This window comes from Schistocerca nitens, chromosome 5 (assembly GCF_023898315.1).
Source record: "Schistocerca nitens isolate TAMUIC-IGC-003100 chromosome 5, iqSchNite1.1, whole genome shotgun sequence".
In the NCBI taxonomy this organism is placed as follows: Eukaryota; Metazoa; Arthropoda; class Insecta; order Orthoptera; family Acrididae; genus Schistocerca; species Schistocerca nitens.
Genome location: NC_064618.1, coordinates 296,014,777 through 296,039,642, shown reverse-complemented (window position 1 = coordinate 296,039,642; position 24,866 = coordinate 296,014,777). Strand labels below are relative to the sequence as shown.

Genomic DNA, 24,866 nt, shown 5'->3' with positions numbered 1-24,866 from the left:
GACATTGCATGGTCTCAACGGGTCGTTCGAAGTCTGAGCAGAAATACTGAACCATGCTGCCTCTGCAACTGCCCATAATTGCGAAAGCATTGCTGGTGCATGATTTTGTTCATGAACTGACCTCTTGATTACATCTCAGATATGTGTTGGGTAACCTGGATGAGCAAACCATTTGCTCGAACTGTACAGAATGCTCTTCAAACCACTGGCGATTTATCTGGTAATAAACATGCAACCAGTCGCTTTTTTTATTATTCACCGAACTGTAAATATGTTTTCGACCCACTGCAGGCAAATCATCAGACGAAGTCGTTACAAGAACATTATGTTGTGGACCAAGTGTATCTAGATGCTAGTAGCATCAGCACTGCATCTAGCTACACTTGGTCCACAACATAATGTTCTTGTAACACCGCCATTTGATGATGATCCTGTAGGGGCTCGAAAACATGTTCATGGTTGGATAAATCGTAAAAAAGAGACTGGTTGCATGTTTATTACCAGATAAATCGCCATTTTAAATCACAGTTGCTGTTCGTCATACACAACGGATACATGGAAATTCTTCAAACCAATCGTGAACAATGTTGCCCCAGTGACATGGCACGTTGTCATCCATAAAAATTCCATCGTCATTTGGGAACATGAAGTCCATGAATGGGTGCACATGGTCTCCAGGTAGCCAAACATAGCCATTTCCAGCCAGTTATCGGTTCAGCTGGACCAGAGGATGCAGTCCATTCACAGCCCATACTATCATGGAGCCACCACCAACTTGCACAGTGTCTTTCTGACAACTTGGGTCCATGGCTTTGTGGGGTCTGCACCACACTCGAACCCTACCATCAGCTCTTACCACCTGAAATCGGGACTCATCTGACCAGGCCACAGTTTCCCACTAGTCTAGGGTCCAATCGATATGGTCACGATACCAGGAGAGGGCTGCAGGTGATGTCATGCTACTAGCAAAGGCACTCACATTGGTCGTCTGCCGCTACCGGCGGTTAAGCCGAATTTCGCCGCACTGTCCTAAGGGATACATTCATCATACGACCCACATTGATTTCTGCAGTTATTTACGCAGTGTTGCTTGTCTGTTAGCACTGACAATGCTACGTAAAGGCCACTGTTATTGGTCGTTAAGTGAAGTCCATCAGTCAGTGCGTTGGTAATATTGCGAGAGGTAATATTCGAAATTTGGTATTCTTGGCACTCTCTTGACATCGCGGATCTCGAAATATTGAATTCCCTAACGATTTTCGAAATGGTATGCCCCTTTGTCTAGCTCCAACTGTCATTCCACGTTCAAAGTCTGTTAGTTTCCGTGTTACAGCCGTAATGGTCAGAAATCTTTTCATGTAAATCACCAGAGTACTAAATGCTTCGCCAATGCACTGGCCTTTTATACCTTGAGGACACGATACTACCGCCATATGTATATGTGCATATCGCTAACCCATACCTTTCCGTGCAGTTAAAGGAGCTTCAGTCTGGAACCGCGTGACCGCTACGGTCGCAGGTTCGAATCCTGCCTCGGGCATGGATGTGTGTGATGTCCTTAGGTTAGTTAGGTTTAAGTAGTTCTAAGTTCTAGGGGACTGATGACCACAGATGTTAAGTCCCATAGTGCTCAGAGCCATTTGAACCATTTGAACCATACCTTTCCTCACCAGAGTGCAGTTAAAGAATCGCATCTAATGTCACTTTACAGAAGTTAATATCCCTATTCTCATTGTTGTATTGGCCACCAGCTCTCCAAAGTTACGTACTTCATCATACAGATTTCAAGATCGACATTTGTTTCGTAATTTCATTTTAATGGAAGAGGAGATTTTTTCAGTGCTTGCTCAGAATCACTAACAAGGGAACCTCCCCATCGCACCCCCCTCAGATTTAGTTATAAGTTGGCACAGTGAATAGGCCTTGAAAAACTGAACACAGATCAATCGAGAAAACAGGAAGAAGTTGTGTGGAACTATGAAAAAATAAGCAAAATATACCAACTGAGTAGTCCATGCGTATGATAGGCAACATCATCAAGCCTTTCCTCGAGTGAAAATTTTAATTTTTTTATTTTCAGTTTACGTGACAAACTCTTATGTTTTCATCACTTTTTTGGGAGTGATTATCACATCCACAAGAAAACCTAAATCGGGCTAGGTAGAAGAATCCTTTTACCCATTCGCCAAGTGTACAAATTATGTGGGTCGACAACATATTCCTGTCGTGTGACGCACATGCCGTCACCAGTGGCGTATAGAATATATCAGACGTGTTTTCCTGTGAGGAATCGGTTGACCTACGACCTTGCGATTCCATTGTTTTCGGTTCCCATTGGAGAGGCACGTCCTTTCGTCTACTAATCGCACGGTTTTGCGGTGCGGTCGCAAAACACAGACACTAAACTTATTACAGCGAACAGAGACGTCAATGAACGAACGGACAGATCATAACTTTACGAAAATAAAGAAAGTAAAATTTTCACTCGAGGGAAGACTTGAACCAAGGACCCCTCGATCCGCAGCTACTCACACTAGCCACGGTACCACGGCGCTCCTTTGCTCACTGTATCCTATATGTTGCTTATCTTACACATGGACTACTCAGTTTGTATATTTTGCTTTTTTTTCATAGTTTCACACAACTTCTTCCTGTTTTCTCGATTGATCTGTGTTCAGTTTTTCAAGGCCTATCCACTGTGCCAACTTATAACTAAATCTGAGGGGGGTGCGATGGGGAGGTTCCCTTGTAAGAAAGATATTTACCGGCATAAGAAAGATATTTACCGGCAAGATATAAACATAAGGCAGTCCATAAAACTAAGAGATATGTATATTTATTTCACAGTAAGTTTTATTGTATCAAAAACTTCGGCCGGCCGGTGTGACCGTGCGGCTCTAGGTGCTTCAGTCTGGAACCGCGTGGCCGCTACGGTCGCAGGTTCGAATCCTGCCTCGGGCATGGATGTGTGTGATGTCCTTAGGTTAGTTAGGTTTAAGTAGTTCTAAGTTATAGGGGACTGATGACGACAGATGTTAAGTCCCATAGTGCTCAGAGCCATTTGAACGATTTTGAACCATCAAAAACTTCCAGTGTATAACTTTTGTTTACTTCCTGATATAGAATAGAAGTAACGTTAAAATTTCTGGCCACTGGAGAAACATTCCAATCGTTGGAACAAGAATTGTAGCAAATACATTATTTATAATAAGTAACATCGCTTACTGCATACTTCTGTTAAATTAATAAGAAAAAACTGAAACGTGTAAAAAAGGTAAAAATACTGGAATGAGCTTGACACGAACTACTACCTTTGTCTATACAGCTCACGTAACTACCCTGTGGCTTCGACATGACAGTCCGCGTCTCAGTACATGGTACGTACTATGTAATGGATGCATCTGGAACTGTTAATTTGATATTTAATTACAACAAATTGTACCAAAAGGACGAGCTTCTGATAGATCATCACTGTCCCATAGCACGGAAGTGGTATATTTTATAGCACACAAGTTATAACACTAAAATCTTCAAATAGGGGAAGCCTTTAACTACTGGTATATAGTCACCTATCATTTTGTTATAACAGAACCTACTTAAACCGACGCGATTTTGAGAAATCCTCAATTTTTCTGATGCTTTGAAATAGCTAATATTCATAACACGTACTCTAAACTGAAGAAAAACACAAAATATGGAGGTTAATTGCAAACGATATGGCGGCAACTAAATTCTGCTTCTAACGTAAAACCGGCGTTGTGTCACATTGGCCATGTTCTTCTCCACGAGGCAAAAATCTGACATGCCAGATTCTTCATTGCGCGCTTTGCAGTGTAGTCGAACGCGGAAATCCACGCTGTCACGTCACCAGCTCCTTGCCCAATTGCGTTTTCACGTCCCGTGAGAGGACAGCTTAGGCTGTATTTCGAATGGCACCGACAACTATCGGCAGACTCAATTGCCAGAGGCCGCCAGATAACATCGGCCGACAGCTTGGTGTCAAGGCATCTGACCTCCTCCATCAGTTTTTGGAGGGATCAAGGAGGTCAGCTTAGAATCTGGTCTACTAAGTAGTTTAGCCGGATTGATGACACGACGTCTCTGTGCTAGACCACCGATGCATTGCAGCTATTAAAAAGACGGCGAATGCATGTGAATGAGCTATATCTATCTCGAAAAGAACTTACTAGAATAAATTATAAGAAATTAGAATAAATAGACAAGTTTTACGAATATGTGAGATGAAGAGAGATACGTTCTATTACATACGAGAAATGATTTGTGCTGATATTGAAGTTAGTGCGTAAAAGGCAAACATACATTTTAGAATAAGATACTCTAAAAATCTAAATCAATGAAAAGCGGAAACACACACCACGTTTGCAAACCACCCCATATAACACAATCACCATCTTACTGGCATAAAAAGACCAATAAGCAGGAATAATAGGTTGTAGACAGTTAATGCCCACCTACCACGACCCAAAAAGGATCCACTATAGACAGTACCTAACTTTAAGCAGAAGATACGTCACCATATTCACTTGAACAAATTACTGTCGAAATTCGGTTATAATTTACGTCTAAAATTTCCAATACAGATTTTTGCCTACTTTGCTGCGATTTCAGTTCACAGATTCGGTGGTGTATCCCAATTACGGTATTTTTCACACCTAGGATGCCACAGACTACTCCTTTCTTGGACTAAGCTTATCTGTTTCTCTCAGTCTATATTTCTTGTATGAGGAAATCTGCTGACGCCACCGAAGCAACTGATATTGACATCACCGATTGTCATCCGAAGTATCTCCGTTCGGGCAATGAGACTGGCTGGGTTGTGGCCGCGCAGAAGTGGCGGCCGATGTCGGTCGTCGGTGGAATCCGCCAATGCCGGTGCCCATGTGACCAGAACTTAACAGTTGACACGACGGGACGTACCGTTTTCCATGTATTCCACGGTGTTTTGCACAAAATGGATGCAGGTACAACCAAAACAGATTGTTAATTAAGCGAAAAGCATTGTTGCATTGGCCTTTGCGTTAAGCAGACACCTAGTTACATTGACAACAATGACTTATTCTTACTTGCTAGCAGTCGTCCCTAAATTTTATAAGTGTAGAATTGCGCAGGCGCCAGTTCGAACCTTAAAAAGCACTGATTATCTTTTACGAACAGCGTTCCTCCGAATTAATACAATGCATACCAAGCAGCATATACAAAATTGTAATTAAACACGTAAGCTTTATTAATGAACTGTGGCTGACTTTCGGATTTTGGAACTCATTGAACCTTATGAACGATAGATGGAAGTACATTCAGATATGTTTCTGATGTGATCAGTTCACATCGACGATTGTAGAAAAACTGTTCGGAAAAATTCATATATTTTAGCAACTATTTCATTGGTACTTGTTCTAATTCTTCAAAAACTACCCCATTCCCCCTTCCTTTACACAAATATTTAACAATGACCGTGCAGCAAATAGTGCAGTTCCTCGCTCGTACTGCATGTTTCGTTTTCTGCCTCTGATCGTCTAAAACTGTATTAAGTGCCGTACGTGAAGCGTCGTGCAAAAAGCATGTATAAATAATTTACTCATAATCAGCAGAGTAAATTTCCGTTCTTACCATCCTTGCCGTCCTTACGAGACCTCTTTCCGTAATGAATTGGTACAGCCTTTAAGAGGACTGTGTTTTATATACATGCATTTAACGCACTGATAGTACTGAAGGTCACAGTGAAGTGTAAACAACTTCTTCCCAACTGATAAATGCCGATGTTGTACCTACCTACGGAAAAGACTAGCAATAAAATAAGTGTATTTGAACAATACTCAGCCTAGTTGTTATTCGAAAATGACAAGTTACACACTGCTATAGAACGGCACGCGGCGAACTTGTGTAAAAACATCGTCGTACACGCACAACATCCAGTCAGAGATTTTGTTTGAGTGCGTATGGTGCTCGTTCTTACGCTTGTGGTGTGTCTGGTGACGAAATAGTTTTACTTTCCACCCGGACTTTTAACTCCATCGAAATACTGTATAATATAATCCCTGAAGTCTTCTGTCTCTAGCTTGCAGAGATTCTACACAAAAAACTACTATTTCATCAAATATGAGACTGAAATAAAGCCGTAAGAAAATTACAGTATTTAAAATGAACACAAATCGGTAGAGTATGAATAATTCGCATTTGAATTGTTCTACGGACGGTAATATATAGCAGCCTTTGATACGAGAGGAAATCAATGTTAAAGTAATTTAGACTGATGGTAAAGCTCTGCGTTTGCGTGCTATAGTGCGCCTGAACTTTGTCGGTATTTATTACGCTTATTACCAGTTCCTCGTCATTATGCAGCCATGGCTGGGCAGACACCGTCAATTTCGCAATAATATTACCACATTAAAATTAATTTTAAAAAACCTTCAGTTTAAACTGTGGTGCTAAAGTGGGTACTTTAAAACATATATCTTTTTTAAGAACTAGATTACAATATACATTACAATAATAAGACAATCATGTTGCAAAGTAACAGAGTTGCTGCTGTTTTCGTTGGCACTGAGTTGCAGCTCAGGTAGACACCGTTCTATCACCAGAAAAGTATTCTTCTATACTGTACAAGGGTTGGTCTTTTGGTGTAAACAATATTTTAATCCTAAATTGTTCAACTGGTAATGACTGAATATCCTTAGGTAGACCATTAAATAATTTTTAGGCCACCATTCAGAAACTGCTCTGTGTCTTAATTAATTGATATTTTGGCCTGTCTTTATAGTGAGTGATGTATTGATGAACTTCATTTCTCTTTCTGTAGGTCTCATGATCTGTAAGCCCAGAAGCTTAACAGCTGCTGTGCCACCCAGTACTTCAGTCTCACTTAGACTCCATATCATCCTCTTTGTTTTGTCATCATCAATTTCCATCTAGGTCTTGGCCTCACTGAATGGGACGTCTGCTTGTCAAACAGCTTGAAGTACATTCTCCCCTTTTGAGAACGAAGTTGTGTCGTCTGCAAACTGCCAGGTATGCCCATTGGAGCATATGTCATTAACGAAAATTAAGAACAACAAGGGCCCTATTATGTCACCCTATGGCACATGATCTTTCTATCTTCATTTCAACTGATTCTGCTACTTGTACTGATACAGTGAGTCATCTGCTATTTAGGTGGGATTTGAGAGTATGTAAAACAGCTCCCCCAGAACCATATGATTTTAGCTTGCTGAGCAGGGCCATATGTGGGATACAATCAAATGCCATACAAAGGTTATGGACTACCAGTGCTAAGGACTCCATTTCTGCAAAACCCTGACTTTTTTTGTAAGCGTCAAGTACTGTTGTTGTAGTCAACTTACGCTTCCGAAAGCCATGCTGTGTTTCGTAAGGTTATTTCCTTCAAAACAACTTAATAGCTGCTCTTTCATTATGGACTCTGTCACCTCTAGTACATGACATGGATGAAATTCAATGCTGGTTTGTGACTCCATAGTTAAAGAAAAACACTGCTATGGATGAATAATCAGTACACCATCATACACAGTATCTGTTCATGTTTTGTAATTGTATTAGTAATGATGTGTTGGAATTTTAAATAAAATTATGATTATTATACCCAGAAAGGGCAGCCTTTTACTATTATTGCCACATATGTTGTAGCATTTTAAAGTAGCAGTACCTATTATTTTTATTGAGGCAACTGTAAATATTGTTAGGTAGAGGGATGGTACCTGTGTACCCAAACCAACCAGCGAGTTTAAAACTTTTGGAGAGAACTAACCTCCAGTGACAGATTTGCTCAATGTTCTTATAAGTAAAGTGATTCAAACTCAACATAACAGTGTGGTAATGTCCCCATTGCTATCTGCCTCTAAATCTAAGTTGTGGTGATGAACTGATATTTAGGATAACCTGAGGTCTAGTTTAGGTTGGAAGTCAAGTTTCATTGATAAAATCAACTAATGTGATTACAAAATAAAGACTGTGGTAACTGACTGACCTGGAACTTAGCCAAAGGCCTACATTCATTCCATATTCAATGCACTTTTGGTTATAAATAACGAAAACTGTGACACATTCAGACCACTGTATTACATAATAGACAAATCTCTGATTCCTATTTTGGTTCGTGTATTGTGCATCAATTATGAAAAATGAAAAGGGGGGATGGGCCACTATGTAATTCTTACCAAATAACCCAGAGGATAACTGAAGTAAAGACTGAAGGAGAAAAACCCCAAGAGAAATGAATGGTGCATGACAAAAGGGAAAAGTTCTAGTAATAACTAACAACAGGCTATCTTTCAGAAACACAATGAAAAGCAACTTTGAGATTAGCAAAATGTATGAATGGCCCCTGTCTGGCTCAAAAATATAGCAATTTAAGATATCAGCTTACTCTGCTCTTGGTAAATTATACATAGTGACAAGCTAAAATCATATGCCAGATCTGATACTTGTGTTTGCAACCAGTGCCCAAGGATGCCTCATGAACCAACTGAAAGCCACATACTGCTCCCCATATATTCCAAGACTAGAAGAATTTGATCTGAAAATAATCCTGTTGCTGTAGGGGAGCCAGAACATCTTGTTGTATTCCCATTTCAAGAAGTACTAGTATTGTCCATCATGGAAGAACCTCTGCAAAGTTGGAAGGAATGGAGTCAAGAAAATGTCAAGCTGAAGCTTTGAGATTGTTTGAGATATGCTCAGATTGTGCACGTGGCAGCATACTGCCCATGAAATCCAGGTTCAAGTCCTGGTGTCTTGCGAAGTTTTAATTTTGTGATAAATAATAGCCACAAGAGAACATCATAAAGGATAAGAAAGATGTTTGTAGCTAAAACAAGCAACAAAAGAGGGCTACAATCACACATAGGAAATTAGAAGAACATTTAGAGAAGCAGAAAGTGTACAAGTTATGTAATGCTACAAATCCTCTTTGGAGCATAGTGAAATGTGAGAGGGAAAGGGAGAGGGCGTGATTGTGACATTGAGAAACAGCTGAAATTGTTAAAATTGAAAAAAAGCCCCAATGGAATCCTTACCAGATTGTATACCCGATTCGTGGCTCAGTTAGCCCCTCTGCTACTATAATCTATTGTAGATCTCTTGAACAAAAAACTGTGCCTAGTAGCTGGAAGAAAGCACAGGTCACATCTGTCTACAAGAAGTTATCAATAAAACTATCATCCAATATCCTTGACATCTGTCTGTTGTAGAAACTTAGAACATATTGTAAGCTCGAACATAATGAGATAGCTGAAACATAATACCTCCTCCATGCCATCCATCATGGATTTTGAAAACACAGGTCGTGTGAAACCTAACTCACACTTTTCTGATGTGACTTAGTGAAAGCCCTGGATCAAGGCAGTCGGGTAGATACAGTATTTCTTGATTTCCAAAAAACATTTGATTCAGTACCCAAACCTACGCTTATTACCAAAAGTACAATCATGTGAGGTATCAGACTGCATTGAGATTTCTTGATAGGAAGGATGCAGCATGTTGTCTTGGTTGGAGATTAATCAACATATGTAGAAGTAACATCATGTGAACCCCGGGGAAGTGTGTTGGGTACTCTGATTTAATGTTGTATATTAATCATCTCATGGGCAATATCAATAGTAACCTCAAAACTTTTTGCAGGTGATGCAATTATGTACATAGAATTACAGTCCAAATGAAGCTGTACAAATATTCAGTCAGAGCTCGATAAGATTTCATAGTGGTGCAATGATTGGCAACTTGCCTTAAATGCTCAAAAATGTAAAATTGTGTATTTCACAAAGCACAAGAACATAGTATACTGTAAATATACCATTGCTGAATAACAGTTGGAATATGTAAACTCAAACAAATACTTGGGTGTAACATTTATTAGGGACATGAAATTAAAGGATCATATAGGCTCAGTCGTGGCCGACCAGTGCCCTTCCCTCTGCGTGTGCAACCGTCTTCCAACAATTTTGTGTGACACTCATAAATCTACTTCTTCAAGGCAGCTTCTTGCTGAAATGGTGGCAGGATGCTCATTGCACTTGGATAGTTGACTGACTTTGTGCAAATTCCAACATACAAAATGATTTCTCTTGTGGTGTAGTCACCTTGTTGCTACAAACAAAGAACAGCACAGCTGTGTGTAAACTTTGAATCTTCCTCTATCCAGTGACATGCATAATATCTTTCTATCTTTTATAATTTGGCTGTAATAAGCAAATGATATCTGTTCTTTCTTTTTTGAATCACCTGGCATTGGTGTAGATGAAGAGAACAAGAGAGAAAGATAGGGAGACGGCAGAAAATGTAGGAGTTGTATTGAACAACACTGTTTACAGTTCGGACAATCTATCTAACTTTTAAGAACTAGATTAGCTTCTTGTGTCTGTTGTGCGAATATTAAATATTGCTTGTATAATATTTAAAAATAAAAAGTCTCGGTATATCTGTCACCCTAACCATTTCTCTTTTTAAATTCTTTATCCTACCTACCCAATTAGTAGTTCTAACTTTCTGCACCATGACCTGTAGAACCAGTTTTGGTTTTCCTTGTAATTAGTCACTGTCCACAGATCCAAAGAGAAACCATCTTACCTTCAGAATATTTTACCCAAGTGGATGCCATCTTCATGAAACCATGCCCCATAGAGCTGCATGCCCTTGACAACGGGGGTAGGAGAGAGAGGGGAGGAGGGGAGGGCAACCAACTGTAGTTTCCCCTTGCTTTTAGCTGTTCATAGTACCAGTACAGCAAGATTATGTTGACTAATGTTAATAAGGCCAGATCAGTTAATGCTCCAGGCTGTCACCTCTGCAACTGCTGAAAAGGCTGCTATCTTTCTTCAGGTTCCATGAGTTTGCCTGTCCTCTCCACAGACACCCAGCCTCTCCATATATACTCATCACTTGTAGTTGCACTTACAGTGTGGCTGTCTGTATCATTGAGGTACACAAGTCCCCACAACTTGGCAAGGATCATGGGACATGGAGGAATACATTCCCTTACAAACAACAAAACATTTAACAGTAGAAACTTATCTGCAAAAAAATATTATAAAATAGAGGGAAACATTCCACATGGGAAAATGTATCTAAAAACAAAGATTCTGTAACTTACCAAACGAAAGCATTGGTAAGTTGATAGAAACAATAACAAACACAAACACACACACAAATTTCAAGCTTTCGCAACCCACGGTTGCTTCATCAGGAAAGAGGGAAGGAGGGGGAAAGACGAAAGGATGTGGGTTTTAAGGGAGAGGGTAAAGAGTCATTCCAATCCCGGGAGCGGAAAGACTTACCTTGGGGGGGAAAAAGGGACGTCTGCTTGTGTCTGTTATGTGCGGATGGATATGTGTGTGTGTGCGAGTGTATACCTGTCCCTTTTTCCCCCCCAAGGTAAGTCTTTCCGCTCCCGGGATTGGAATGACTCTTTACCCTCTCCCTTAAAACCCACATCCTTTCGTCTTTCCCCCTCCTTCCCTCTTTCCTGATGAAGCAACCGTGGGTTGCGAAAGCTTGAAATTTGTGTGTGTGTTTGTGTTTGTTATTGTTTCTATCAACATACCAACGCTTTCGTTTGGTAAATAGGTTTAAGAATTTAAAAAGAGAAATGGTTAGGGTGACAGATATAGCGAGAATTTGGGAAGTGAGATGGCAGGACAAATAGGACATCCAATCAGGTGAGTACAGGGGTATAAATACAAAATGAAATATGGGTAATGCAGGAGTAGGTCTAATAATGAATGAGAAAATAGGAATTTGGGTAAGCTACTATGAACATCACAGGTAATGCATTATCATAGGAAAGATGGACACAAAGGCAACAACCGCCACAGTACTACAAGTTTATATACTAACTAAAGTGGAACAATGAAGGAGTCCCTTGTTATGGGTTGTAACTAAGTTGTCACTTCTTGACTGATGTGTCACACCAATGCTTCTTATGCTCAGATTTTGCCTTACACTAACCTTCGGTAACCTTTTTGGATTTTCTTGAAGCTGTGGATCTGCTACTTAGTTCCACTAATTATACTGTACAGACTTTTTCATCATCTACAGAGGGTTGAGGGCTGGAAGAGAGCTCACAACTATGCCAACTCACTGCACAATGACATAACCAATTTTGAAAGAACTTTTCTGTACTTTTTTTGTTCAAATAAAACCATTGCACAATTGGCTGATCAGATCTCACATTAATACGAGCAACATATATGGAGTGAATCTTATGACATAATTTCAAAGAGTATGTTGGGTCAAGTTACATATCAGACTTAAAACATTTTCAGTTGTTTTCTGGGACATTTGCATTATAGACACCAACCATTTCTCTCTGCCATTCAAAACACTACCAAGCCACAATGCCAAAACATAATTGACCCTTTCACATCAGGTGAAGGGAGATCTCCTGTAACACTACACAACTAGTTCTGCAGATGACAAAGAGATTGAAACAATGTATGATGAGATAAAGAAAGTTATTCAAGCAGTAATGGGAAACAAAAATTTAATTGTAATGAGTGACTAGAATTCAATAGCAAGAAAAGGAACAGATGGAAAATTAGTAGGATAATATGGACTGGGGGAAAGTAATGAAAGAGGAACCTGTCTGGTAGAATTTTGCATACAGCATAATTTAATCATTGCTAACACTTAGTGTACAAATCATGAAAGAAGGTTGTATAGGTGAAAGAGACTTAGGCCACTGGAATATTTAAGACTGTTACATGATTGTAAGACACAGATTTCAAAACCAGATTTTAAACTGTGAGACATGTCCGGTGTTGGTGTACATTCTTATCATAATTTATTGGTTAAGAACTGTACATCACAACTGAAGAAATTACAAAAAGCTAGGAAATTGAGATGAGACCTGGATAAACTGAAGAAAATAGAGCTTGTTTAGAGTTTAAGAGCGAGAATTAGGCAACTTTTGACTGAAACAGGGGAAAGGAATAGAATACAATAGAAGACAAATGGGTAGCTTTGAGAGATGAAATAGGGAAGGCTGCCAAGGATCACATAGGTAGAAAGACAAGGTCTAGTAAAAGTCCCTGAATAACACTAGAGATATTGAATTCAACTGACAAAGGAAGAAAATATAAAAATGCAGCAAATGAAGCAAGCAAAATGAAATACAGTAGTCAGAATGACAGAAATAGCAAAATGGCTTAACAGAAATGGCTAGAGGACAAATGTAAGATTGTAGAAGCATGTAAAACAATGCAAAAGATAGCTGCCACCCATAAGAAAATTAGAGAGACATTTGGAGAGAAGCAGAAATGGTTCGAGGACAAATGTAAAGCTGTAGAAGTATGTTCCCCCAGGAACATCTCACACCACATGAGTATAACCCCAAATGTTTGTGTGGTAGAGTAGTTATGGTGTGAGCATACGTGGAGACAGTGTGTGCGTACCAGTCGCCGACATAGTGTAACTGAGGCGGAATAAGGGGAACCAGCCCGCATTCGCCAAGGCAGGTGGAAAACCACCTTAAAAACTATCCACAGACTGGCCTGCACACCGGACCTCGACACTAATCCACCAGGCAGATTCATGCTGGTGACCAGCATGCCTTTCCGCCCAGAAAGCAGTGCATTAGACCACACGGCTAACCAGACAGGCATTTTAGTATGTACAAATATGGGCACTGTAATTACCAAGGAAGTGTAAACAGACTGATATACTGTTCAAAATCAATGTAATTATAAAAGTACAATGGAAATAACAACAGTATGGAAAGGGTAGGTTGCTAGTCACCATCCTAGATGAGGTGTTGAGTTTTAGACAGATACAATGAAAAATATTGCTGAAATATTAAGCTTTTGGATCATGTCCTTTTTCTGAAATAGAAAGCCCATGCACATCATACAAGCACAATAACACACACATGGCCACAGTCTCTAGGTGTTGGAGTCTGACTACAACTGTGTTTGATGTGAGGAGCAATCTCCTGGGGTGGGTAGTGGAGTTGGGAGATGGCAGAGAGGAGGATGGATGGCAGGGTAACAGTGGGGGAGATGCTATGTTGCCTGTGGGGGCATGCAGGGACATGGTGGGGACAGGATAGGTCTGCTAGGTGCAGTCTTAGGAGGGCTTGCTGGTGGGGGGAGGGAGGAGGAGAGGAAAGAAGTAGATGAGGTAGAAGGCTTGTGTAGTGGGAGCAGGGAAGGGGATAGACAAGTGGAGGAAGGGACTAGCGAAAGTTGAAGTGCTATGGGAACGAAGGATACATTGTTCCCAACAATGCAATTTGGAAAAGGGGGGTGTTGCTAGGAAGAATCCAGATGGCTAAGCTGTGAAGCAATCATTAAAGTGAAGCGCACTGTTGGACAGCATGTGCAGCAGCTGGGTGGTCCAGCTGTTTCTTGGCTATATTTGGCAGTGGCCATCTATGCAGACAGATAGCTTGTTAGTTGTCATGTCCCTGTAGAAAGTGGCATTGTGGTTGCAGTTTAGTTTGTAGATCACATGGTTGCTTTCACAGGTAGGTAGCTCTGCCTTTCTTAGTATAGGGGATGCTTGTGACAGGACTGGAGTAGGTGGTAGTGGGAGGATGGATAGGACAGTTTTTGCATCTAAGACTATTGCAGGGATATGAGCCATGAGGCAAGGGATTGGGAACAACAGTTGAGGTGAGATTGACAAGGATATTGTGTAGGTTTGGTGTGGGGGATGGGAAGGATAGTTGGCAGGACATTCCTCAGTTCAGGGTGCAAGGATATGTATTTGAAACCTTGGCAGAGAATGTGATTCAGCTGCTCCAGTTCTGGGTGGCACTGAGTCATGAGAGGAGTGCTCATTTGTGGCCAGACATTTGATATTCAGGAGATGATAGATGACTGAAAAGACAAGGCATAGGAGATATGTTTTTGGACAAGGTTGGGAGGGTAATTTCAGTCTGTAAAGGCCTCATTGGGACCCTTGGCATGTTTGGAGAGGAACTTACTGTAACTACAGATGCGAGGACCATGTGGGGCTAGGTTGAATGGAAAGGCTTCTTGATATGGATGGTGGCAGCTGTTGAAGTGGAGGTATATTTGGTGGTTGGAAGGTTTGATGTAGATGTAGGTACTGATTAGCCATCCGTGAAGTGGAGGTCATCATCGGGTAGGTGGCTTTTTGGATCGAGGAGGACCATGTGAAATAAGTGGAGGAGAAGATGTTAAGGTTCTGGAACAATGTGTATATGGTGTCCTATACCTTAGCCCAGATTGCAGAGATGTCATCAATGAATCTGAACCAAGTGCGGGTTTTGGTATTCTGGTCAGTTAGGAAGAATTGCTCTAGATGCCCCATGGGTAGGTTGGCATAGGATAGCACCATGCAAGTGCCCATTGCTGTTCCATGGATTTGTTCGTAGGTGATGCTTCTAGAGGAGAAGTAATTGTGCATGAGGGTATAGCTGATCATGGTGAACAGGAAGGAGATTGTAGGTTTGGAGCCAGTCAAGGATTTGGAGAAGGTAGTGTTCAATACAATGATCCACTCTCCCTGGCCTTAGATCGCCCCCTGTCAACTTTCTACCATTTCCTAACCTCGAACCTTGTCTCTCCATCATTCTGTAAACTCCTCAGCATAGAAATCAATCTTACATCCATGGAAAGGACCACAATCCACCCCTTCAAATCTAGTCCCTACCTTGTGGCTGTTTACTGTACCCCCCCCCCCCCCCCACTCAAGAAAATCACTGCTTTCATGGACCAACAGCTTACCTTTTTACGAGGTGTGGCTAGAAAAAAACCGGACTAGTACTGGTGAAACAATAAAACGAATGCAATAAGGCTGAAAGTCGCGTGGCCTGTCACGTGACTCTCGCTTTGCCTATTGCTCGAGTTTCATCTGCCTCCTGCACTCAGTCTGCCTGTGGCGTCTGTTTTAAGTAGTTGACGTTTTGTCTGTGCGTCGGAAAATGTTGAGTGTACAGAAAGAACAGCGTGTTAACATCAAATTTTGTTTCAAACTAGGAAAATCTGCAAGTGAAACGTTTGTAATGTTACAAGTGTACGGCGATGATTGTTTATCGCGAACACAAGTGTTTGAGTGGTTTAAACGATTTAAAGATGGCCGCGAAGACACCAGTGATGACACTCGCACTGGCAGACCATTGTCAGCAAAAACTGATGCAAACATTGAAAAAATCGGTAAACTTGTTCGACACTTTCCTTGTCAACTCCTGTTAACTCAGACACTGCTCTGATTGTTAAACGGCGATCTTGTTGTAACATTACAAACGTTTCACTTGCAGATTTTCCTAGTTTGAAACAAAATTTGATGTTAACACGCTGTTCTTTCTGTACACTCAACATTTTCCGACGCACAGACAAAACGTCAACTACTTAAAACAGACACCATGGGCAGACTGAGTGCGGGAGGCAGATGAAACTCGAGCAGTAGGCGGAGCGAGAGTCACGTGACAGGCCACGCGACTTTCAGCCTTATTGCATTTGTTTTATTGTTTCACCAGTACTAGTCCGGTTTTTTTCTAGCCACACCTCGTATGTATAATCTACCCTCCAATATAAAAGGCACCAGCTATGGCTGAAAGTTCCACCACTGGGATTATGGACAGCTGGGATTACCAGATGTCAGATGCACCCACCTACAAAGCCTGTGATAATGACACTACTCCAAGAGTGCAGTAGGCTCTCCAGTCCCTCCTGAAATCCTTAGGTCCACCCAGAAACTCACTCCCCGCACTCCTACCCACTACATGCTATCTAAAGTCCGTAAACCCAACCACCAAGGACACCCCATTGGGGCTGGTTACTGTTCCACCCCCCTCTCCTTCCCCCCCCCTCCCCCTCACAGGGAGAATCACTTCTTTGATGAACCAACACCTTCGCTTTTTACGTATAATCTACCCTCCTATAAAATAGTCACAACAATATCTTCTATCAATTTTCCACAGTCCTTGCTCCTTTACCACTTCGTGCCATGCTCCTTACTATTGATGCCACCTCCCTCTACCCTGATGTCCCCAATGCCCATGGCCTCACTGCTATTGAACACTACCTTTTCCATCACCTGACAAACTCCGAAATTACAACCTTCTACCTGGTCACCAGGACCAACTATATGCTCTCCGCAATTACTTCTTCTTTGAAAGCATCAATTATAAACAAACCCATGGTACAGAAATGGGCACCTGCATGGCATCATCCTATGCCAAATTATTCACAGGCCATGTAGAGGACTACTCCTTAACCCCCCAGAATGCCATATCTCTCACTTCCTTCAGATTCAGTGATGACATCGTAGTGATATGGACTGAATGTGAGGACACCCTACCCACAATCCTCCAGAAGCTCAACACCTTTTTCTCCATTCACTTCACCTCCTTAACCCAACAACCACCTTCCCAATGCTGACCTCAATCTCTGTCCACATCAGCCCTACCAACCACAATACCTCGACTTTGACCACTGCCATCCATGGCCATCACATCTGTAGTGACAAGGAGTCCCTCTCCAAATATGCCAATGATCTCTCTGAGGCCTTCACAGACTGCAATTACCCTTCTAATCTTGTCCAGAAACAGATCTCTCATGCCTTGTCTCTCCAGTCACCTGTCTCTTCCCACGTACCCATTGCAGCACTGGAGCAACTGAGGCAAATTCTGCCAGTGTTTTGACTACCCCTCAATGTGTCCTTAACTGAAAAAAATATCCTGCCCATTATCCTCCCCTCTCCTCCCCACAGCAGTATTCTGCTGCCCACCAGAGCTATGCGAGATGCTTTTCCATCCCCACTCCATTCCTGGTCCCAGTTCCTTGCCACGTGGCTCATACACCAGTAACGGATGTAGATGTAAAAACTGTCCTATATGTCTTCCCACTTTCACCTACTCCAGTCCTGTTATAGGCATCTCCGACCAGCCCCACCAAAGGCAGAGCCACCTGTGAAAGCAGCCATGTTATCTACATATTAAGCTACATCAAATGTGCTACTTTTTACATGAGCATGACAGCTAACAAGATTTCTATATGAATGGCCACTGCCAAACTGTGGCCAAGAAACAGCCGGACCACCCAACTGAAGAACATGCTGCTTAACAAGATGTGCTTTACTTTAATAAACTGCTTCATGCCCTGCGCCATGTGGATTCTTCCTCTCAACACTAGCTTTTTTGTTCCTATTGATTTTCTGTCAGGTAGTATTATGTGAACACTTTATTGTGACAGATATAGGTAGGGTATGTTTTGAACCATGGTTGCCTAAGATATCAGTGGACGTCAGGTCTGAACTACCACATTTACAACACTGACAACCTCAGCAAACAATTGTGCTGTAACTGTTAATAAATGCTTTGTATACTCTGCTTTGCTTTATGTTGTGCATTGCTCATCGCTTTCTTTTCTCATCTTGACATAAGTGAAGGGATGAACACCAAAAGGGATCAGCAATCACTATGATCATCATATCAGTTCTGCTTCTGCAGAAGCACAGAACATGAATGTAGGCTGCCAACCCTGTGGAAGGGAGATGGGACTTGTTTCCCAGCTCCAGTCCTCTCCACTTGGGCAGTCTAAATTCTAGTTTGTTTTCACTCACAACTGAATGGTGCAATACAGCGTCTGCACTCTATTGACTGGGGGTACATAAGAGTTCTTGAAGTGCAACTCTTGATTATTTGCCACAGTAAAATCCCAGTGAGGATTGAAGGATGTAGTAGAAAAGCAACTGACAACTTGTTTATAGATCCAACAACCTGGAGTGATAAAGCTGTAAAAACCAAGTCAATGGCTTAGCAGACCAAACTGTTAGCTATAAAATATACTGACCAGTTAGGTACAGATCATAAAAGTACTGTATCACAAAATTATAAACAATGCCTCAATAATTGTGTTTAGAGTGGAAATATGGAGAGGATGCTATGACGAAATTTATAAAGCAGTGTGGATGAAAAATTTAACTCTTTTCTCAAATGTATTGCAGCATCACTACGAATCTTGCTTTGCCCTAAAACAAACAAAGATAAAACTAAACACATGATTGGATAATGTTGTTGGATTAAAGTATCTTTTACTATGAAGAGAATCCAGAAAACAAGCAGTCATCAAGATGGCTGGTTCAAATGGCTCTGAGCACTATGGGACTTAACAGCTGAGGTCATCAGTCCCCTAGAACTTAGAACTACTTAAACCTAACTAACCTAAGAACATCACACACATCCATGCCTGAGGCAGGATTCGAACCTGTGACCGTAGCGGTCTCGCGATTCCAGACTGACGCGCCTAGAACCGCACGTCACACCGGCCGGCACAGTCATCAAGAGCTGAAGCTATCACCAGTATTATAAACTCATTCAGTCTCTCATTAAAAATGCAATATTCATGCACTATGCAAATATATTACTATTCCAATAATAAGGCAAAACCAATATGGAACAATATTAAACAAGGAACCAGCAAAAATTATGATCTAGATTAAATAGCATAAATGGTGATACTTTCAAATTATTGGGCTACAAATTCACTGATTTCTTTCTCATGATGGCAGTAAACATTGCACCCATTAACAAACAAGCAAATGAAAAGTTTTAGATTTGCTTGTACAGAAATTGTGTGCAACACCCACAAAGTAGGAAGATCCATGAAGTAAGCATAGTGTACTGCACCTCACTAATATCAAACTGGCATCATCATATGACTTTGGTTCACTGCTCTTTGTTTAAATTTTGCATTAAGACTGAAGCATATGCAGGATGATCCAAAATGATCGTTACAGCTTTTATCATGTACATTTGTGAAACGATGGTAGGTGTAGTCTGTGGCATAATATTCACGCAATCTAAAGCTTTTGTTTTTTTGTGACAACAGTCACCCGCAGTAGATGGCACAGTGTATGGAATTGTTGACAGACACCAAATCTGACACCCAAATCCAGCAGAACGTTCGGACACATTACAGAGGAACACCACCAACATGTCTGACTACCAGTCAGTCGTACATGTTTCAAGGAATCTGGAAGTGTCATGAAGAGGTCGAGTTCTGGGCATCTGAGCATGAGTGATGCAGATGTGGAAAGAGTGCAATAGGTGTTTATCTGGAGCCAATGAAATGTCTCAGTCACCACCAACCAGAGTACACCAGACTGAAGCTTCATGCCTACAAGGTGCAGCTGCGGGTACAGTTTAACCTGATGATAGGCCAAAGTGCAAAGCATCTGCAGTTGATATTGTGAGTTGCATGAATGATGACTCAATACTATCTGAAAAAGGTGATGTTCACAGACAAAGCTTGCTTGCATGTGTCCAGGAAGGTAAACCATCACAATGTGAGGATCTGGGGCTTTGAGAACTTCTACTTCAGCATGGAAATTGTGCACAAAAGGCCAAAACTAAACATTTTGTATGGTCTGATTCGTGACGATGTGGTGGGACTGTTTTCACTTGCAGAGGCATCAGTAACCTCAACCGTTTATTTGGTCATGTTGGAACAGCTTGCATTTCTGCAGTTTGTAGAACTACAACCTGACATAATGCTGTAGCAGGATGGTGCACCTCCTCATTGGGCTTGAATTGTTAAGAAACATTGGATGACACATTTGCAGTTTGTGGGACTGGCAGAGGAGAACCCATTTCCTGGCCCACAAGGTCTCCAGACATAACGCCATTAGATTTTTTTCTTTGGAGGTTTGCGGAGAATACTGTCTACTAAACTATGGAACAGGATCTGCAGGAACTCTGAACTCACATCAGACCCACAATTACAGACATTAATGAGGATGTTCTCGGCCAGACATGGGAATAACTGGAATATTGCTAAGATATCCTGGGTGCTACAGATGGCACACAGACTGAACTCTGTTAAACGGCTATTAAAATTTTAGGTATATGTGATCAAAGTTATAAGATCATTGTGAAACACCCTGTACTTATTAATAACTGCAATGAAAGACATCAAAGCAGGAAAACGTACTTTTCAGAGGCAAGAACATTGTCAAGACTAATTATGGTTATCATGTTAGAAGTAGCACTTCATGCACTGAAAAATATTGAGACATAGTGTAACAAAGTGTTAATATTGTCTGAATAATTTATTTGAATGTGTGGACATATAGTTGCAAGCCAAGTGCTAGATAAATCTGGTTGAGTGGGATTGTGCTGCTTGTGAACCACTGGATGTATACTTGTTTCAAGCAATTTCAATGAAAACCAAAAAAGGTCGAATAGGGGAAAAAATCATGCAGTCACAAATTTTTGTACAACAGTAGGAAGGCGTTTCATAAACAAACATTATAAGGATCTTGACCAAGGGGGTGAGAGTGGGGTGGGGTTAAAGGCCACATTTTATATTTTTCTTGAATTACTCAAAAACTGCAGCTTCTGATGAAAATGTTTCCAGTACAAAATCAAACTGCATTAAATTTCCTACAAAAAGGTCCCTTTTTTATGCAATAATACCTGTTGTAGAGCAGGGGATAGAAAAATCATAATTATTAAAAATAATGTTTTAGTGGTATAAAATTAATGTTTATTGTTTAATGAAATGAAGTAACAACAAACATTAACTGTCTGAAGCACATCTAAGTGCATTAGAACGATATTGAAGGATAAATTGAGTTACGGGCGGGGGAGGGGGGGGGGTGATGGGCTGGAGGAGCAGGGGCAGAATGCAGGCACATGAAAAAGGCAGATCACTGGAGTGTTGTTGTCATGCAGTTTCCTCGTTTGTAGATCCGCAAGCTGAAGAGTAAGACGGCAAGTTACCACTCTGATCACTGGAAGAAGCTACAGAGCATTTCACAAAGTTATACTGACCCTTCTGCAACTCACCTCATGAATCATTGGTTACACACTGTGCATACAAGCCTTTAGGGTGTTAATTTTCCACAAAATGTGTTAGCACTACATGGAATACAGGTATGAGCCATTACAAGGGGTGTTCACTAAGTGATACAACACAATTTTTTTCTTGCCCATTTGGGTTGAAAAAATGCACAATTTGTTGTGGGACATCATGGAAGATTACCACTTCGGTCCCCATAGTTTCATTAAGTTCCGATAGTTGGAAGCACTATATGTAACCTTCAAACTGTTATCTGTAAAGGATGTGTCCTCCAAGCAGAGAGGTGACATTGAGTTTCTTTTGGCAGAAAACCAGAGCATTGCACATATTCTTAGGCACTTGCAGAATGTCTATCAAGACCTGGCAATGAAAGAAAGCATCATGAGGCATTAGGCAAACCTTCCCTGGCCGGCTGCACACAGTTGGGACTCGTTCAGTGTTGAGAACCTGTAGACACTCTCCTCCGAGGTGACTGACAGATCACAATCAAACACCTTGATGCTCAACTGGGTGTCTCTGTTGGTAGTCCTGAAACGAGTTGGGGGTACTGAAAGGTGTATGCCTGCTGGGTTCTTCACTGCCTAACAGAAGACCATAATGAGCAACAAAGGACCATCTGTGCACAAGTGCTTATGCTTTACGAAGCTGATTGTGACATTTTTTTTATCAAACATGGTCACAGGCGATGAAGCTTGCGTTCTTTACTTCGAACCTGAAAAGAAAGGTAATCCATGGAGTTGCACCACACCACCTCTCCTCTGAACAAAAAGTTCAAAGCCGCACCCTCAGCTGGAAATGTCATGGTGATGGTCTTCTGGGAATCATAAGTGGTTACTCTGTATTATGTCCGCACTCATAGTGCAATGATCAACTCTGAAGTGTATTGTGCTAACTTCAGGAAATTAAAGAAATGACTTCAGTATGTTTGCCGCCACAAAAATGCAAACAAACTTTTCCTTCTGCATAACAATGCAAGGCCTCACACAAGTCTGTGCACCTGAGAGGAGATCACAAAACTTCATTAGACCGTTCTTCCACATCCACCCTACATCCCAGATCTTGTACCTTCCACCTTCCATCTGTTTCGCCCAACAAAGATGCACACCACAGGGAACAGTACGTGGATTATGGGGAAATTATCAATGTCACAAGACATTAGCTCCACCATCGACCAGTGCAGTGGTACTATGCAGTCATGCACCCCCTCTCAGTAAGGTGGTCTAAGGTCGCCGCATTGAATGACGATTATGTTGAAAAATAGGTTTTGTAACCAAAAGAGTAGGAAATAATATGCTGTATTGGAATCCTGAATAAAATCAATCTCTTTCAGAAAAAAATGTGTTGCATTACATATTGAATACCCCTCGTAATAATATTAATGCAAGAAACGCTAGTCCATCTAAACAGTAGATACACCTTACAAAAGTTGGGATAGGAGATTTTATTTTTTTAACTCATTCATATGTTTGGAAAGATTCTAAATCCAAGTTTTGCCAACAAAATTTATGTTGGATAAATTTTCTATAGTCAAAAAACATAGAAAATTTCGAATTTTTTACAGTTTTTTCAAAAAATCTGTTTCCTGTGCTCCTAGCACTTTGATGTCTGTTTCTTTCTTAAAAGAGCACAAAATTTTATACATATTTATTACTACAACTTTTTTGTGCAGGGTACAAGGTGCCAAAAAATATCAATTTTTCAAATTTTTTGCAAAATGGAAAAATTTAAGCACTTTTATTTCAGCTTCTATCTATATAGTATAAATTTATTATATGTTATGTTATATATTGGAAATGAACGTGTCACTTTGCAGTATGTAATTATTCCCAGTGCAGTCAGGTTTCCTGGGCATTTTGTTTCATATATCACTAGTCGAAAGTAATATCCACAGCATTTCAACACTGACTCATGCACATTTATTAAAATACATGGATTACTCAATATGTTACATTTAAACAGTAACAGAAAACTGAACTATTATTAACTGAAATAGGCAAATCAAAACAGGTAGCTAATTGTATGAGTATAAAGGAACTATGCAGCAGAAATGAAACATAGGTAGCTTTATTACAATTAAAAATCCATTAACATTTACTAACACTTGCTGTTATCACTTCTAGGCACATAATACTTCTGACAGTTTACTTTGATGTTTGGTGCACTTGAGGTGAACATGTGATTCATTTCCAATCTTTTGATGGACCAAGTTCCTCGGTGTCACCAGAAACGCCTTGAATAGTTGAATAGGGTGAGTAGGTCATGTGAGTCCCAGTTCGACCCGTTCTTCTGACTGTGAGTCAGCCTCTGCTGTTTCACTGAGTTTGATATCTATTTCCTCTTCACTTTTTTCATATAAAAATTGTGGTACATTTCAACAGCTGACTCCACTGCAATTCTTGCAAATGGAAGTAAATTTCAAAACTGATTTTCAGCAGGAGCACACTCCACCACAGCATCTTGGCTAGCTACAACATGCCTCAGATGGTCGTTACTGTGAGTCAGCCTCATTTCTCAGAAGGTTTCCAGTTTCCCATCCAACCCTGGATCTGATGGTAACTCTGTAACAAATGATGTTGCACAGCATCTTTTGTGGGTGGCAATCTTGCAAGATTCAGTTTGCCTCTTGTGGCCAGCTTGGCAAATAGCTGGTACCATGAACTGTCTAGTGTCTGGTCCACTTCCATCGTACAATGTGATAATAAACTGTTCTCCAGCTGTTATTATTTCTTCACACGTAGTGTCTGGTTTCTTGAACGATCCGAGTGCTGAGTTTAGGTGTTCATGTTTATTAAGAATGTTGCAAAACTTCATTTTTCTTTGACCAAAGAAAGTGGACATTGTGTCACATCCACTAATGGCATGAGTGAGCGGAATATGTTCACTGTTGAACTTTTAGGATGCACTGTAAAAGCACTTGCCTGCTACAATTCCTCTTTCTGGCTTAAAAAATAAGTTCTTGATGCCTTGTCCTAAACCTGTTATGAGTGCAAGGAGGTCAACACCTTCTTCCACTATTGATCACACTTCCAAAATTGTTGGTTCTCAAAATGGCAAATGTTAGAATCATAATGT

At 40.8% G+C, this 24,866-nt stretch overlaps 1 protein-coding gene across 2 annotated transcripts in view; it reads right to left on the bottom strand.

Moving 5' to 3' along the window:
- The window catches only part of LOC126259658 (N-acetylneuraminate lyase-like), an 86,336-nt gene extending 80,410 nt beyond the window's left edge, over positions 1 to 5,926 (bottom strand). The window contains exon 1 of one of the 2 annotated variants that reach the window (XM_049956589.1): positions 5,873 to 5,926. In XM_049956589.1, coding sequence (XP_049812546.1) covers positions 5,873 to 5,911 — 39 coding nt within the window. In that variant the 5' untranslated portion in view covers positions 5,912 to 5,926. Of the gene's footprint in view, positions 1 to 5,628; positions 5,768 to 5,872 lie in introns of those variants that run through there. The other variant, XM_049956590.1, reaches the window with a different exon arrangement.
- Positions 5,927 to 24,866: the final 18,940 nt, after the last annotated feature.